The following is an 18,143-nucleotide window of genomic DNA, read 5'->3' as shown; positions in this document are numbered from 1 at the left end:
TTAAAATACATTTTTAAATTTTTATGTTTTTCATTACATGTATCTGCTGATTGTTTTTTATTTTTTATTTTTTATGGAAATACTTAAATGTTCTCCAACATGGCGAAACCCCGTCTCTCCTAAAAATGCTAAAATTAGCGGGCACGGTGGCATATGCCTGTAATCCTAGCTACTTGGGAGGCTGAGGCACGAGAATCACTTTAACCCTGAAGGCAGAGGTTGCTGTGAGTCCAGATTGCACCACTGAGCTCCAGGCTGGGTGACAGAGCAAGACTCTGTCTCAAAGCAATGCATACATATATATAAATGTTTGGCAATGGAAGATCACTTTGGTAGGTTATAGTCCATATGTAATCCCAGCACTTTTGGAGGCAGAGGTTGGGAGGATCACTTGAGCCCAGGAGTTCAAGACCAGCCTGGGCAATATAATGAGATCCCATGTCTACGAAAAATGGAAAATTAGAAAATTAGCAAGGAATGATGGCATGCACTTGTAGTCCCACCTACTCGGGAGGCTGAGGTGGGAGGATCACTGGAGCCCACAAGGTTGAGGCCACAGTGAGCCATGATTGTGCCACTGCACTCCAGCCTGGGTAACATGCCAAGACCTTGTCTCTAAAGAAAAAAAAAAAGTGTGTTCTAACTTGGTAAATATTAGAATATTTAAGCTATTAGGCTATGAAGTCAGAGCTGGATTTAAACCCATCTCGTCTTAGCTGTGTATTGTGAAACAATCCGTTTAACCCTCTAAGCCTCAGTTTCCATACCTACCTATTTTATTTATTTATTTTTTTCAGAGACAAGGTTTGCTACATTGCCCTTGGTGGTTCTCCACCTCAGCCTTCTGAGTAGCTGGGACCACCAGCTCGCACCACCTTGCCCAGCTACCTTTTAAAGTTGTGGGATTAAATAAATCAGTTTCTATGGTGTGCTTATAAACACAGTGCCTGGCATTCAATAAATATTCACTGCATATATATATAATGATTGAATACTAAATCTTGAAGTCAGTGATGCTGGCACGCAAAAGACATTTAATAAACATCTTTGAATAAAAAAAATACAATGGGCCGGGCGCGGTGGCTCAAGCCTGTAATCCCAGCACTTGGGAGGCGGACGGGCGGATACGAGGTCAGGAGATGAGAATCCTGGCTAACGTGAAACCCCGTCTCTAGGAAATACAAAACTAGCCGGCGAGGTGCGGGCGCCTGTAGTCCCACTATTGTGGAGGCTGAGGCAGGAGATGGCTAAAAGAGGCGGACTTGCATGAGTGAGATCCGACCATCAGGGCGAAGAGCGGACTTTCCGCCTCAAAAAAAAAAAAAAAAAAAAAATACAATGATGAGATTACATGAAATTGTTTAGGTCAAAAGAAATTGGACCATTAAGGAATGCCTATGACTGATGATGAACTCAGGGGATCCAAAGGATTTTTACAAGTGTTTTGAACAGTAACAGCAAACTGAAATAAACATATATTGCCTCACAAGGTGAATTCTTTGGAAGACAAAATGCATATAGATGTAACTGTTCTATTAGTATGTATGTTGTTTTCTTTTTTTTTTTTTTTTTTTTTTTTTTTTTAGATGGAGTCTCGCTCTGTTGGCCAGGCTGGAGTGCAATGGCGCAATCTTGTCTCACTGCAACCTCTGCCTCCTGAGTTCAAATGATTCTCCTGCCTCAGCCTCCCAAGTAGCTGCGGTTACAAGCACCCGCCACCACGCCCAGCTATTTTTTTTATTTTTTTATTTTTAGTAGAGATGGGGTTTCACCAGGTTGGCCAGGCTGGTCTTGAAATCCTGACCTCAGGTGATCCACCCACCTCAGCCTCCCAAAGTGCTGGGATTACAGGTGTGAGCCACCGTGCCCAGCCAAAACGTATGTTGTTTTCTATGTGGTAACTTTACAGCCATTCTCTACGTGGCCCACTTCAAAACAGCCCTGGGAGCAGCCTTTCCTTTATTCAGCAAAGGCTCTCTGAGCCCCTAGGATGGGCTAAGCACTTCCACGGAGCTGCCGCTGTGGACAGTGCTGGGCTGTGATGGGGGACAGTGATGCAGCCTCACCTACTGTGGACAACTCAGGAGGTTCCTAATGGTCTGGAAACACCCAGGACAGCCCTGAGCTCAGCTCCCGGAAAAGGAGGCATCTTCGGGCTGTGCCTACTGCATACCCAATTGTGAAGCCTGGGCACCTACGCTGAGGTTCTGGGCCTCAACTCTTCATCTACGAAATGAGAGCATTACACAGATGACTTTAGGGTTTTGTTTTTTTTAATCCTGTGACCAGAAAGAAATTCACTGTGACCAAACACACACACACACATGAACACACGCACATGGACACAACTGGAAAACTTGCTCACGAATGCCAAGGCCACTCCCACTCTGAAACACATGGGAGATTTTGGTTGTTTTGTCTTTTTTTTTTTTTTTTTTTTTGAGACAAATTCTTGCTCTGTCACCCAGGCTGGAGTGCAGTGGCTCAATCACAGCTCACTGCAATCTTGATCTCCTAGGATCAAGAATTCTCCCACCTCAGCCTCCCAAATAGCTGGGACCACAGACACAGGATGCTATGCTCTCAGCTAACTTTTGATTTCTTTTAAGTAGAGACAAGGTCTTGCCATGTTGCCCAGGCTGCTCTCAAACTCCTGGGCTCAAGTGATGCTCCTGCCTTGGCCTCCCAAAGTGCTGGGATGACAGGGGTGAGCCACTGCGCCCGGCCTGAAACACCTGTTTTTCTAGTGGAAAAAGGTCTGATGAGGAAGCAAAGGCCCTGGTTGTTGGTGGCTGCCAGGCTTACCGGATCTCAGGCAAATTGCATCACCTCTGTAGGCCCTTTGCTGTAATGTCAGGCTTCTGGCCTAACGATCTCTGAAGTCCCTCCATTGCTAAAATTCTGTTTTATAATCATTCCATTCCATTCAATGGTCCTATATTGAGCACGTGTGCCAGGCACTTTCTAGGCCCAGGGGCTGCAAAGGGGAATGACTCATAGACCCCACCATTGAAGGACCCACCATCTTACTGAGTGAGCCAGCACAGGAAGCACAGAGATGGAGATGGGGATGTGTGGGCTTGTTCCAGAGCTGGACATGCCTAAAGACCTTTTACTCAGGCCATGATCTCCACCTGGCTCTCATTTGGGCCTACGCCATTTTTGTAGACTTTAAATGGGCAATGAATATACTAGGTATCATCAAACACGTATTTCCACCATATTTCCACCCCTAACCCTAAGGGGTTCGTTTCAAGGGGGAGCGTCTGGTCATCCTATGTGCCCAGACTTTGCATAGGGCAAGCTCTGGCAATAGGGCCAAACAATGCATGTGACAAAGGACAAATGCAGAATACAAAATATAGCTAACTGCTGTGTTAATTATCTTACTCAAGTCTAAATGTTTTTCAGCCCTCGCTCTCCACCCCTGTGAGTTGTTTAATTTTATCAGTTAAGTTTTTAAAAATTGATGTCATGCAAAACATAATTATATTCCTAGTATTCCAATTCCTCATTTCAGATCCATGGCCATATCCATTTGGTCACTTTCCATCACAAGATACTGTTTGAATTGTCAGCCCGAAAATTCCCACTGCCCAACAAGGCCAAATGCCAACACGAAAAAACCCCACAAGCCAATGGACTTTATTTCTAACGCCAGACACAGCTTTGAAATACAGGTTTAGACAGCATGAGAACTGGTCAGTGAATAATTGCTTCAACAGCATCGGCCCTTTAAGGGCCCAAGGAGTAAACATGATCTTCCATGTGAGTAAAATGCAATGGTTGTGCAGAGAGGAGACGTATGAAAGGTTTACCTTGGGCAGCACCAGTCAATAGCAGACTCTTTCCTTGCTCAAGTGTGAAAGCCCATCTATAAACAGCTTTCACAGCTCTGTGGTGCCAGACAATTGCACCATTGAAAGCCAGGACTGGTAAGTGCTCCCCACTTTCAGGGATTATTCTGTGTGTCTCAGTAGAAGTAGGGTGCTTTGTCCTGCTTCCCCTTTGTGTGAGTAAATGTCTTTTTATTCTAGGAGCCCCCGTTCCTGCTCTCAGTCTCTTGCTGTTATTGTTTAACCTTATTGGCAGGAGAGAAGCCAGAGGCAGAGGGAGTCAGCCACAAAACCTGCCCACCTCAGTGCCTGGTGGGGAGGCATTACCTCTCTAGAAGTTGTCCACTGGCCACAGACCCATTCCTCAGAATGAACTCAGGATGTTTGGGATGTAGTTTTCCTGGGAAGCAGTAGAGCCATCCAGGAAGGCATTGTGAACCACACGATCCAAAAAGGTTTATTGAGACCCACCACGCGCCGGCACATTCTAGGCCCTGAGGAAAGAGCTCTGCTTATAGCCAAGTCCCTGCTCTCCTGGAGCTCGCTGTCCACGAGGCATGATGATAACACGCAGATAAATACCTGGAATGTGAGGTGACAAGGAGGAAGAAGTGATCAGGGCAGGGAGAGATGCTGTTCTAGACGGGCCGCTCAGGACAGTTCCTCCGATGAGGCCATATTTGAATGAAGAAAGAGATTGAGTCCCACAAATACCTGAGGCAGGAGGGCTTCAGGCAGAAGAAACAGCAATGCAAAGGCCCTGGTTTGGGGTGTGCCTGGCATCTTGAAGGACCTCCAGGTGGCATTTTAGGGAGCTGGTGACAGCAATTCCTCCCAGGGAGCCTCTTCCAGGAGACACTGAGTGAGATGGCAAATGAGAGGATTTTCTAATAAAACTGCTAGTGAAGGCCACACATGGTGGCTCATGCCTGTAATCCCAGTACTTTGGGAGGCCAACCAGGAGGATCGCTTCAGCCCAGGAGTTCAAGATTGCAGTGAGCTGTGATCCTAACACCGCACTCCAGCCTGGACAACAGAATGAAACCTTGTCTCCAAAAACAAACAAACAAAACAAAACAAACCTGCCAGGGATGATCATTCCATGTGAACAACTTGTTGATCCTGCCTATAATTAGAGCTCATGTCTTCTAAGCCCTCCCCCGGGGTCTGCTCACATGTGTTTTCTTAGAGGCCAAAGCTGCTGAAATCCAAGCAGCCCCACAGGCAAAGCCACAACAGGATGAAAGGAAGAAATGGGCCCGGCGCAGCGGCTCACGCCTGTAATCCCAGCACTTTGGGAGGCTGAGGCTGGCAGATCACCTGAGGTCCGGAGTTCGAGACCAGCCTGACCAACACGGAGAAATCCCGTCTCTACTAAAATACAGAACTGGCTGGGCGTGGTGGCACATGCCTGTAATCCCAGCTAGTTGGGAGGCTGAGGCAGGAGAATCACTTGAACCTGGGAAGCGGAGGTTGCGGTGACCCGAGATCGTGCCATTGCACTGCAGCCTGGGCAGCAAGAGCGAAACTCCGTCTCAAAAAAAAGAAAGAAAGAAATGTCTGAGCCAGGCACAGCAGTGCCCACCTGTAGTCCCAGCTACTCAGGAAGCTGAGGAGGGAGGATCACTTGAGCCTGGAGTTCAAGGCCAGCCTGGGCAATGTAAAATTTTATATATATATAAAGGTCTGGTCTTTAAAATATTTGTGAAGAAAAATAGGTCTTTGATTGCTTTCTGTGTCGATCACCTACCATCATGAACACTTCATGTATATTAGCTTTTATGTAGATGTGATTATCCTCCTTTTACACAGGAGTCACCTGAGCCTCAAAGAGAGGAAGCAAATGGCTCTAGGCCACATGGTGCTAGGAAGCTGTGAATCGCCCCAGCTACTTCCGGAACTGAGGCAGGAGGATTGCTTGAGCCCAGGAGGTTGAGTCTGCAGTGAGCCGAGATCGTGCCACTGCACTCCAGCCTGGGTAACAAAGTGAGAGAGAACCTGTCTCAAAAAAATAAAAGGTGAATTGAGATTTGAACCTAGGCTGCCTGATTCTGGAGCTTGTATTCTTTCCATGGCAGAGCATCGCCCTTGTGCATCACGATGATGTGCATCCAGTACCATGAAACCGTTGCTAACCCAGCTTACAGAACCCTGTCTGGGAGCCCTGTCTACCAGCCTTGGTTTGTGGCTGCATGGGGACTCCCAATAGCTGGCAATTTGTTTATACAGAGTGGCTGTCACTTAATTCGGTAAAGCCTACATTTCCATGTCTCTGTTACAAGTTTGGTGGAACCACAAACCTAGGGGGTGGCTCGCTGCCTCACCCTCAGCCCTCTCCATGTCTGAAATGCCACAGTGGGCACTCAGATGGTGAGACCGAGGTGGGGTTCCCGAGCTTTTGGAGATACCCCCCGTGTGCTTTCACCATCAACCAATGCTTTCTCTCCAGAGGCTTCACTTCTGCACTAGCACTGGAGGTGTAGCTCTCACAGCTGAAACGACACACAGAGGTTATCACTTTCCTTTCCCCAAAAAGAATCCTAGTACATGGAATCATGGAACATGAGGGTCAAAATGGACATGAAATTCTTTGAGCCCAATTGTCTTCCAATGGTTCCCTCACTACTCCATCTTTCTGCCAAGGGTCATCCTGTTCGAGCCTAAACACTCCAGTTTCCAGGGAACACACCGGCTCCCACCAGCTATTCTTTCTGCTATTTCATCTGGGCAGCTCCGAGCAGCTTCTCTACCCTATGCCAAAGTCTGTCTTCCCTTCGTCTCTACTCGGTGAGAGTAGTGTGAGTACAGTGGGAGGCTGCATAGCACACCTCGAATACCTTCTATGTGGAAGCCAAACAATTGCTTTATAATTCTATTAATATAGCCTGCAGTCACACTTTTTTTTTTTTTTTTTGATGGAGTCTTGCTCTGTTGCCCAGGCTGGAGTACAGTGGTGCCATCTTGGCTCACTGCAACCTCCACCTCCTGGATTCAAGTGATTCTCCTGCCTTGGCCTCCTGAGTAGCTGGGATTACAGGCACGTGCCACCACACCTGGCTAATTTTTGTATTTTTAGTAGAGACGGGGTTTCACCATGTTGGCCAGGCTGGCCTCAAACTCCTGACCTCATGTGTCTGCCCGCCTCAGCCTCCCAAAGTGCCAGTCACAGCTTTTTTTGATACTCATATAACACTGTTGATTCATATCGAGATTTTCATCAACCAAAACTTAAGAGTTTGTTTCCTTTTCTTTTTTTTTTTTTTTTTTTTTTTGGTGTCACATTAGTATTAAGCCATACCCCTGTGTCCACACTACTACAGTGTGGTGATTTCATGGACCATTACAAGATTTCGCATTATTCCTATTAAACTTTCACTAGATGCTCATCAGTTGACTGGATCTTCCTGGATCTTGTTGCTGTGATCCATCTGCTTTATCCCTCCCACCTTCACTTTACCTGTGAGTAGTCAGGGAAGCATGTGTTTTACTTTATTTTTGTTTCGAGACAGAGTCTCGCTCTGTCACCCAGGTGGAGTGCAATGGTGCAATCTCAGCTCACTGCAACCTCCGTCTCCAGGCTCAAGCAATTCTCCCACCACAACCTCCCAAGTAGCTGGGATTACAGGCACCCACCACCACGCCCGGCTAATTTTTATAGTTTTAGTAGAGATTAGGGTTTCACCATGTTTGCCAGGCTGGTCTCGAACTTCTGACCTCAGGTGATCAGCCCACTTTGGCCTCCCAAAGTGCTGGGATTACAGGTGTGAGCCACCACACCCAGCCAGGGAAGCATGTGTTGATGGAATCTCAAAATAAAATACCTATAGAAACCATGAAAGTAACGTAAGTAGACCCCCAGGGCTGGGTGGACAAGCCCGAGGGCTTCTTCAGCACCCTCTGGACACAGTCCTCCAACCCCTTACTAAACCACCTCCCTGGGTTGACATCCAGCCTCTCACTGCCCATCCTGCCCAGACACATTGGGGAGTGCTTTCTAGAGGAAGTGCTACATCTCATAAAGGGCTATAGTGGAGGGAACAGAGCTCAGGCTCTGGAGTCAGTGCTGGGTTCTCTCTTTTCCACTCCCTGGCTGTGTGACATTGCACAAGTGCATTTACTTCTCTGTTCTCTGGTTTTTCTCATCTTTTTTTTTTTTTTTTTTTTTTTTTTGAGAAAGCCAGCTGACTCTTTATTGCTTTAGGGGCAAGGGGCTCAGGAGCTCTTGGTGGGGCGTGTCCGCTTCCTCTTCACCATCACAGGCTTCTGGCTGCGCAGGATGGCGCTGGCCCTGCGGATGGCTGCCATGCGCAGGTCGGGGCGGTACTTGTTCTTGCGGATCATGTGTCTGATGCTGCTGAGCGTGGCGCGAGCGTTCTTGTTGATGGTGGTCCGCACGTAGGAGGTGGCAGGCTTCCGCTGGCCGGATCTCCGCTTAATGACCACCAGGACACCTTTGCCGTCGGCTGCCGGTTCCACGCCCACGGTCTTGCGGTGAATCAGCCCGTTGTAGCGGAAGGAATTGCGGGCCTTCAAGTTATTGGGCTCAGTACTGTAGGTCTGCTTATTCCTCTTGATCAGGAAACTGGAGCAGTTCCGCACGACCATCCATTGCAGATGCGCAGACATGGCGGCGGCTCCTCTCGCAGAGGCGACCTGAGACGGAAAGAGCGGTTTTTCTCATCTTTAAAATGGGGGAAATAATAATGTCTACTTCATAGGGTTGATGTAAGTATTTTACAGAATCATTCATGTAATGTGTTTAGCTCAGGGCCTAGCACATAGGGATTACTTAATACAATTCACCTATACTGATGGTTTTTGTGGTTACTATTATCATTGCTACAGTGATTATTAGGAATCACACTGTTATCTCTGACATCTACAGATGGTGGCAGCAGGACAATGGAAACAGCCCAGTGAGTACAAAAGAGATGCTCCTGAACACACACCCCACCCTCTTCCTTCATTCACGCCCCCTGGCCTGGTATCGTCGGCACATCGCTACGATCTTCTTGGAGAACACTCCTCCCGCGCTGAGAGTGGAAACAACAGCTTGCCTTCGCGTGATATGGAGCGTGTCATGCCGCTCCTCTCCTCAAAAACATTCAGTGAGGTCCCTTGTATCTTACAGAACGAAGTCCAAACTCTCTGCTGTCATTGAAGAGTCCTCTCCCAGGTAGCCGTGCCACATCTCCAGCTTGTCTCTCAGGAGACCCTCTCCAGTGCCCTGCCTGTCCACACATAGGACTCACCACTCCCTGGGCCAGCCTGGGCCCTTCCCCACCCATCCCGTGCTTTGATTCCCCAGGGGAGGCGCCCTTGCCAGACTCTTCACTGACTAAATCCCACTCATCCTGCAAAACCTGGTGAAATTCAAGGCCACTAGAGGAGCTCTTCCTTTGAGACTCTCCAGCAGGACTTGCCGCCTCTGCGTGGGGCCTGTAGCAAGCCCTGCCTGCCATTGCCACTCCGTTGCTGCAGAATGAGTGGGACTTGGTCCCTTTCGTGACTTCCCCAACACACACCCACCCCACCCCCACCGCATAGCACAAGGCTGAGAGCACTGGGAATGCTCAATAAAGAAATATTTTTGGCCTGAATGAATGGCCTGAAGGACTGCTCCTTTCAACAATTATGGCCCAATAAATTATACCGACATTGCCTCCTGGAGGGAAAGGCCACACCAAGGCCCCCACAGATGGGGAAACTGCTCTGTCTGCCAAAACCCAGATGTAGGACAGCCTTGGCCCTGCTTGGCTGTCTACCTGAATCTGGGTTTAACAACTTGGCCTGCAGTTTTACAGCCTGAATCACCAGGCTCAGCACAACAGCGTGAGTTCTCTGTCCGCATGCTGCTGCCAGGTGTTGAAGGAACGGGCTGCAGTGACTTACCCAGCTCAAGGAGACCTGCAGGCGGGGGAGAGGGGTGCCTGCACCCCAGGCTGGGAGGCCAGGGGACTTGTCTGCAAAAGAAGCCCTTGTCTGGACCCTAAACAGAAAAAAAGAGGTGATGAAAGTTTACAGCATGAGGATCCGGCGCTGGGTGCTGCAGGGGGATGCGTGCTGGCTTGGAGGTTGGGGGTAGGGGCTGTGGAACATAGAGTGACCTTCAGGGTCATGATTCAACTGAACAAAGCTTAGAGGGCCTAGATTCAGACAGATTTTATTTCTATAGCTGTAAGAGTTGTGTGGTCCTAGGAAGCATGCAGGAAGCCATCAAATTTAAGCTTTTAGAGCTGGGGTTACATATCTTAAGAGCCAAAGAAATGCAGTATCCAAACAAGTGATATAAGGCGTGAAGACTCATGTGAGGAGAGGCTGGAAGGGTCTCTGGCTGTATGAGCGTTCCCTTCTTGGGTTACGAAGTTACTGGTGCAGCATCTATAATAGAGTTCACGGTAATGGCGTGCTGAAAGCTCTGTCTTTCGGCATGTGCACATTTCTGTGGTGTAAATACACCGACCATGGCCAATTTCAAACTACCCAGAAGGTAGGCCCAGAATGTAGAGCTGGGAAGAGATAGCACAGCCAGCTGTTGTGAGCCTGGGCAAGCCAGCTCCCGTACACGCTGATTTCCAGCAGCCTGTCAGCGTCACCAGCAAGAATCCTACCAGTAGCCCACTTCTTTGGTAGTTTTGCAACCTCAAGCAGTGCAAGTCTATGAGGTAACCTCAAAGATAATATGAGACAAAAACCCCCAAAATTGTGTGAGATAATATAATAATTCCCTTACTGGGTAAGCATTTTTCAAACTTGCTACTATTTATTTTATTTTTTATTTTTATGTTTTATAGAGAACAGGTCTCACTACGTTATCCAAGCTGGTCTCAGACTCCTGGGCTTAAACAATCCTCCTGCCTCAGCTTCCCACAGTGTTGGGATTACAGGCATAAGCCACCATGCCCTATTTATTTATTTATTTTAATTTTTTGAGACAGGGTCTTGCTCTGTCCCAGGCTGGAGTGCAGTGGTGCAGTCATAGCTCACTGCAGCCTCAAACTCCTGGGCTCAAGGGTTTCTACCTCATACCTCATCAGCCTCCCGGGAAGCAGGGATTACAGGCTCATGCCAACATGCCCAACTAGCTTTTTATTTTTTGTAGAAATGTAAGCTTACTATGTTGACCAGGCTGGTCTTGAACTCCTGGCCTCAATCAATCCTCTCGCCTCAGCCTCTCCGAGTGCTGAGATTATAGGCATGAATCACTGCGCCCGACCCACACTGCTTTTGCGGATATTCACCAACATGCACAGAATGGCAAAAAATTTGAGTCAACCAACAAGCACATTTCCAGCAGAGGCTGAACAAGGCAACACTCTGACTTCCTGTTTCGACTGTCATTTGATGAAGAAATGTCCTTTTCACAGTCCATTTAGTGCCAGGTTTTTCATATTTTTGTCCTTTTTCTTGGGGATCATGCTGTTTAAAATGGTCCCCACGCACACAGCTGAAGTGCTGTCTAGTGATCTTAAGTGCAGAAAGACTGTGATGTACCTTCTGGAGAAAATTCATGTGTTAGATGAACTTTGTTCGGCAAGAGCTATAGTGCGGTTGACTTAATTCAATGTTAATGAATCCACAATGTTTATTCACAAGGCATCTTTAAACAGAAGTACACAGCTGGGAGCAATGGCTTATGCCGGTAATGCCAGCACTTCGGGAGGCCAAGGCAAGAGGATTATTTGAGACCAGGAGTTTGGGACCAGCCTGGGCAACATAAAGACTCCATCACTACAAAAAAATTTTAAAAATTAGCTGAGTATGGTGGTGCACACCTGTGGTCCCAGTGACTCGGGAGGCTGAGGTGGGAGAATCATTTGAGCCTGGGCGGTTGAGGCGGCAGTGGAACATAATTGTGCCACCACTGCATTCTAGCCTGAGCAGAGCAAGACCCCGCTTCTCCAAAAATAAAATACAAAGTAAAACAAAACCAAAAAAATCATAAATACACATAAAATAAAGTTATATATTAATCAGTTGACAAAACTCTTGTGACCAGAGGCTCTCAGGAAGCTAGCCCTGTATCTCCCCTAGGCGCAATGGTTCAGTATTCACTAATTCAGTGTCCATGGTGAGCTTATCAAATGCAGTTGCTATAAGTAATGGAAATCTATTGTATCTGCAGAAGGGGAGTGAGGAACTGCCACGGCCCAGCCCAGAGTGTCAGGTCCCAAGCAGGGTAAAGAGCGGAGGAGGGAATCCATGCAGCAGTGGTTCAGAGGACGGAGTCAGAGTGCACACAGGGAAAAGCCAGTGGCAGCCTAGGTGGGAGATTCATCACAGGCATAGGTGGTGATGAAATAAGTAGTAAACATGGCCTGGCACGGTGGCTCACGCCTGTAACTCCAGCACTTTGGGAAGTCAAGGCGGGCGGATCACCTGAGGTCAGGAGTTCGAGACTAGCCTGGCCAACATGGTGAAACCCCATCTCTACTAAAAATACAAAAATTAGCTGAGCATGGTGGGGTGTGCCTGTAATCCCAGCTACTCAGGAGGCTGAGGCAGGAGAATCGCTTGAACCCAGGAGGCAGAGGTTGTGGTGAGCCGAGATCATGCCATTGCACTCCAGCCTGGGCAACAATGGCAAAACTCCATCCCCACCCCCCAAAAAAAAGAAAAAAGAAAAGGAAAGAAAAAAAGAAAGAAGTAAACATATTGAGAGCAATGGAAGCCAGGGTGCTGTCTGTTTCTGTCACTCCAACAACAATGGGCCCCTGCAGAGCGCAGGTCTTGGCTTTAAATACTATTTTCCACAGCTCCTTGGAGAAATTGATGCTTCCAGGGTTAAGGCAGGCAAAGTGCAATATAAACCTGAAATACCTTATTTTTCCAGAAAGCACACAATTACTAGAAAAGAAAGAATTATGGGGGCATGTCAAAAGGAACAATCCAAGCTGGGTTTGGTGGCTCACACCTGTAATCCATCCCAGCACTTTGAGAGGCTGAGGCGGGTAAATCACTTGAGGTCAGGAGTTGAAGACCAGCCTGGCCAACATGGTCTCTACTGAAAATACAAAAATTAGCCAGGCGTAGTGGCGTGCATCTGTAATCCCAGCTACTCAGGAGGCTGAGGCACAAGAATCGCTGGAACCGGGAGGCGGAGGTTGCAATGAGCCGAGATCATGTCAGCGCACTTCACCCTGGATGAGAGAGCAAGACTTTGTCTCAGAAAAAAAGGAACAAGCCAGCTTGATGAGAGACAATATGAGATTCAAAATAATGATAGTAGTAGATTATAACTCAAACATAGATTAATTCATTGAAAGTTTCATTCGAATTTTTAGTACAATGGGATATTTGCATGACTTCAAAATACATCTTTGCAAAATACTGATTAGTTACAAAGAGAATAAAAAGTTAAGTTTACAGCAGAAAGAACTGACAGACACCATCTTAAATCATCTAAGTCAACGTCATTTAATAATCAGAAAAACTGAAATCATGCACCAGTTGATAAGATGCAATAAAGAATACAGCATCATTTCTGTCATTTTTCTGCCCGATGAATAACCTGAATCTGATCATGAGGATCAGACATACCCAAAGCAAGAAATATTCTGCAAAATAATTGGCCTGTAACTTTCAAAAATATCAAGGACAAGAGGCTGAGGAACTATTCCAGACTGAAAGAGAAGGGAGAGACGTGACAGCTAAATGCTACATAGGATTCTGAGCTGGACCTGCCTGCTGTAGAGGGCATTGTTAGGACTACTGGTAAAACTTGGATGTGGTATTAGGATCTAATGATAGTAACGTATCATGTTAATCTCCTGATTTTAATGGTTGTGTTGTGGTTATACAGGAGAATGTCCTTGTTTCCAGGAAAACACACACTATATATTCACAGGTGATGGAGTATTAGGTAAGCAATCCTCTCAAATGGTTCAGATAAAAAGTTCTTTCTAAGTTGGGCGTGGTGGCTCACACCTGTAATCCCAGCATTTTGGGAGGCCGAGGTGGGAGAATCACTTGAGTCCAGGAGTTCGAGACCAGCCCAGGCAACATGGTGAAACCCCCATCTCTACTAAAAATACAAAAATGAGCTGGGTGTGATGGCGGGCACCTGTAATCCTAGCTACTCAGGAGGCTGAGGCAGGAGAATTGCTTGAACTCAGGAAGTGGAGGCTGCAATGAGCCAAGATGCACTGCCCAAAGCGAGATTCTGTCTCAAAAAAAAAGTTATTTGTATTGTACTTTCAACTTTTCTATGAGCTTGTGTTTGTATCAAAAACATGTCACCAAGTAATTGATTTGTGGTTTTTAAGTAAAAACCTTACTAAATTTATATACAGTAGTGAAACATTTCAGGGAAATTAGGTTCACCACACTGCTATATGTTTAATTTATTGGATTTATAAAAATTAGGTACTTGGGAGCATTTGTCAGTTAGACAACTGAAGTTTGTCCTTTTATTTTATTTTTTTTAAGACAGAGTCTTGCTCTGTCGCCCAGGCTGGAGTGCAGTGGTGCAATCTCGGCTCACTGCAACCTCTGACTCACGGGTTCAAGTGATTCTCCTGCCTCAGCCTCCTGAGTAGCTGGGATTACAGACATGCGCCACCACACCCGGCTAATTTTTGTATTGAAGTATGTACTTTTAAAAGGAAATAGAATATATTACATTTATAAATGAAGTTTTACATGATTGAAGGCATTTAACTGAATGTATAAATGGGATAAAATTATTATTTTAAAAGTAATTGCTAAAATTACCTAGACTTATGAATAGAGTATGGTTTTCAACTGAACTTAAAAGTCTACTGAATATTAACATTTTAAAACCAGAGTAAGTGCAAATAGTTTTGTGGGGGTTTTTTTTGTTTGTTTGTTTGGTTTGGTTTTTTTGTTTGTTTGTTTGTTTGTTTTTGAGACGGGGTTTTGCTCTTGTTGCCCAGACCAAGGTGCAGTGGCGCGATCTCGGCTCACTGCAACCCCAGCCTCCCAGGTTCAAGTGATTCTCCTGCCTCAGCCTCCTGAGTAGCTGGGATTACAGGCACATGCCACCATGCCCAGCTAATTTTTTGTATTTTTAGCAGAGACAGAGTTTCATAATTTTGGCCAGGATGGTCTCAAATTCCTGACCGCAGGTGATCCACCCACCTCGGCCTCCCAAAGTGCTGGAATTACAGGCATGAGCCACTGCGTCAGGCTGGAGTTTTTTTCTGGATAATGTAGATTCAATAATTCACCAGCACTGCTATAGCACTAACTTTGTGCTTAGAGCTTCTAAGATAAAGAACAAATATAGGCCAGGCATGGTGGCTCATGCCTATAATCCCAGATCTTTGAGAGGCTGAGGCAGGAGGATTGCTTGAGGCCAGGGGCTAATGACCAGCCTGGGTAACATAGTGAGATCCCATCTCTAAAAAAAAAATTAGCCAAGTGTGGTGGCATGCCTCTGCGGTCTAGTCTTAGCTACTCTAAAGACTGAAGTGGGAGGATCCCTTGAGCCTGGGAGACAGAGATTGAAGTGAGCTAAGATCACACCACTGCACTCCAGACTGGGCGGCAGATGAGACTATGTCTCAATAAATAAATAAATAAATACAACAACAACAAAGAAATATAAAACACAGCCAGGAGCGGTGGCTGACACCTGTAATCCCAGCACTTTGGGAGGCTGAGGCAGGCGGATCACCTGAAGTCGGGAGTTCAAGACCAGCCTGACCAACATGGAGAAACCCCGTCTCTACTAAAAATACAAAATTAGCTGGGTGTGGTGGTGAATGCCTGTAATCCCAGCTACTCGGGAGGCTGAGGCAGGAGAATTGCTTGAACTCAGGAGGTGGAGGTTACAGAGAGCCGAGATCACACCATTGCACTCCAGTCTGGGCAACAAGAGCAAAACTCTATCAAGAAAGAAAGAATGAAAGAAAGAAAGAAAGAAAGAAAGAGAGAGAGAGACAGAGGGAAGGAGGGAGGGAGGGAGGGAGGGAAAGGAAATATCTGACCAGCTAAGGAGATCATAACTAATCGATGCCACAAGACTAACACATGGGAGATAACAGCAAATAAAACAATCTGGCAAGTGTCTGACAGTAAGACAATGTGGCATATCCTTATGTATAGCCCTAGAGGGCAGAACTCCAATCCAGAGGAAAATAAATGAAGGCACTGTAGCCATAAAAAGGAGTGAGATCATGTCCTTTGCAGGATGGAGTTGGAAGTCATTGTCTGCAGCAAACTAACGCAGGAAGAAAAAAACCAAACACCGCATGTTCTCACTTATAAGTGGGAGCTGAATGATGAGAACACATGGACACATGGGGGCAACGACACACACTGGGCACCTATGGGGTTGGGAAGAGGGACAGCATCAAGAAGAACAGCTAATGGAGGCTGGGCTTAATACCTAGGTGATGGGTTGATCTGTGCAGCAAACCACCATGGCGCACATTTACCTAGGTAATAACCTTGCATATCCTGCACACGTACCCCTGAACTTAAAAGAAAAGTTGAAGAAAAAATAAATAAATAAAACTATATAAACATGAAAATAATAATAATAATAAATGGAAGCACTGATATTCAGCTTTCATAGGATGGGGTAGTCTACACCACAAGAACAAACAGAGCTTGAACATAAAAGTGTATATCTTGTTCATTCAAATTTCAATGCAGGCCAGGACACCTATTTGCCATATGGTGCATATGGTGACTCAGGGATTCAGGCACCTTTCATCTTTTTTTTTTTTTTTTTTTTTTGAGATGGAGTCTCGCTCTGTCACCCAGGCTGAAGTGCAATGGCGGGATCTCAGCTCACTGCAACCTCTGCTTCCTAGGTTCAAGTGATTCTCCTGCCTCAGCCTCCCAAGTAGCTGGGATTACAGGTGCCCACCACCACGCCCAACTAATTTTTTTGTATTTTTGGTAGAGACAGGGTTTCACCACATTGGCCAGGCTGGTCTTGAACTCCTGACCTCAGGTGATCAGCCCGCCTTGGCCTCCCAAAGTGCTGGGATTACAGGCGTGAGCCACCACACCCGACTCACCTTTCATCTTATAACTTCACCATCTCTGATCACTGCTTCCAAACTACTACAACAGGGAAAAAGAGAATAGAGAACTCATACTTGCTTTTAAATGCCTCAGCCTGGAAGTTCTACTCACAGCCCATTGGTTACAAATGGTAGCATAGTCCCAGAAATGGTAACATAGTCCCACAAGGGCAGTTCCTCCTTTGTGACCAGGGAAAAGAAGAGAACCAAATCTGGTTTTTTTGTTTTGTTTTGTTTTTTGTTTTGTTTTGTTTTGTTTTGAGTACGGAGTTTCACTCTTGTTGCCCAGGCTGGAGTGCAATGGTGCCATCTTGGCTCACCACAACCTCTGCCTGCCAGGTTCAAGCAATTCTCCTACCTCAGCCTCCCAAGTAGCTGGGATTACAGACATGTGCCACCACACCCGGCTAATTTTGTATTTAGTAGAGTTGGGGTTTTTCCATGTTGGTCAGGCTGGTCTCAAACTCCTGACTTCAGGTGATCTGCCAGCCTCGACCTCCCAAAGTGCTGGGATTACAGGCATGAGTCACCGCACCCGGCCCCAAATCTGTTCTCTATTGACAACAGCGTCTCTGGAAAGTGTAGAGCAATTAGTAACACAGATTTTGAAGTCAGAAGACGTGGTTTGAACCTAGATCCCATGGTTAAAATAACTGTGTGAATTTCAGAAAATAACTTATCTGTGCTTCTCTGCGAAATGGAGTAACAATGACTCCCTCTGATAGTTGTTAAGAGTTAGGAGAAGATGATATATCTTACCACAATGTAAGGGCTCAAAATATAGTGGTTATTATTGTTATTATTATTATTACCAAGCCATCCACTAATCAAATACATTACTTAGAAAGTAATGAGATTCAGCCTGGGCATGGTGGCTAACACCTGTAATCCCAGCTACTCAGGGAGGCTGAGGCACGAGAATTGCTTGAACCCAGGAGCCGGAGATTGCAGGTGATCTGAGATCACACCACTAAATTCCAGCCTGGGTGACAGAGCAAGACTCTGTCTAAAAAAAAAAAAAAAAAAAAAAAAAAAAAAAAAAAATCATATATATATATATATATATATATGTATAAAACACTGTGACATAATCAGGCAAAAAATTATTAGCAAATGGTACTATTTATTTATTTATTTATTTAGAGACAGGGTCTCACTCTGTTATTCAGGCTGGAGTGCAGTGGTGCGATCTTGGCTCACTGCAACCTCTGCCTCCTGGGTTCAAGTAATTCTCCTGCCTCAGCCTCCCAGATAGCTGGGGTTACAGCTTCCACCAACACACCTGGCTAATTCTGTATTTTTAGTAGAG

The 18,143-nt window shown here is 46.2% G+C and overlaps 1 protein-coding gene across 1 annotated transcript; it reads right to left on the bottom strand.

Moving 5' to 3' along the window:
• Positions 1-7,980: 7,980 nt before the first annotated feature.
• LOC104671878 (60S ribosomal protein L28) lies at positions 7,981-8,515 on the bottom strand. Its single transcript, XM_010375523.2, has one exon. The coding sequence runs from the start codon at positions 8,460-8,462 to the stop codon at positions 8,049-8,051; it is 414 nt and encodes a 137-aa protein (XP_010373825.2). The 5' UTR covers positions 8,463-8,515; the 3' UTR covers positions 7,981-8,048.
• Between the last annotated feature and the right edge of the window lie 9,628 nt (positions 8,516-18,143).

Source organism: Rhinopithecus roxellana, chromosome 11 (assembly GCF_007565055.1).
Source record: "Rhinopithecus roxellana isolate Shanxi Qingling chromosome 11, ASM756505v1, whole genome shotgun sequence".
Lineage (NCBI taxonomy): Eukaryota > Metazoa > Chordata > Mammalia > Primates > Cercopithecidae > Rhinopithecus > Rhinopithecus roxellana.
The sequence above is the reverse complement of the archived record's forward strand: the minus strand, read 5'-3'. Positions and strand labels throughout refer to the sequence as shown.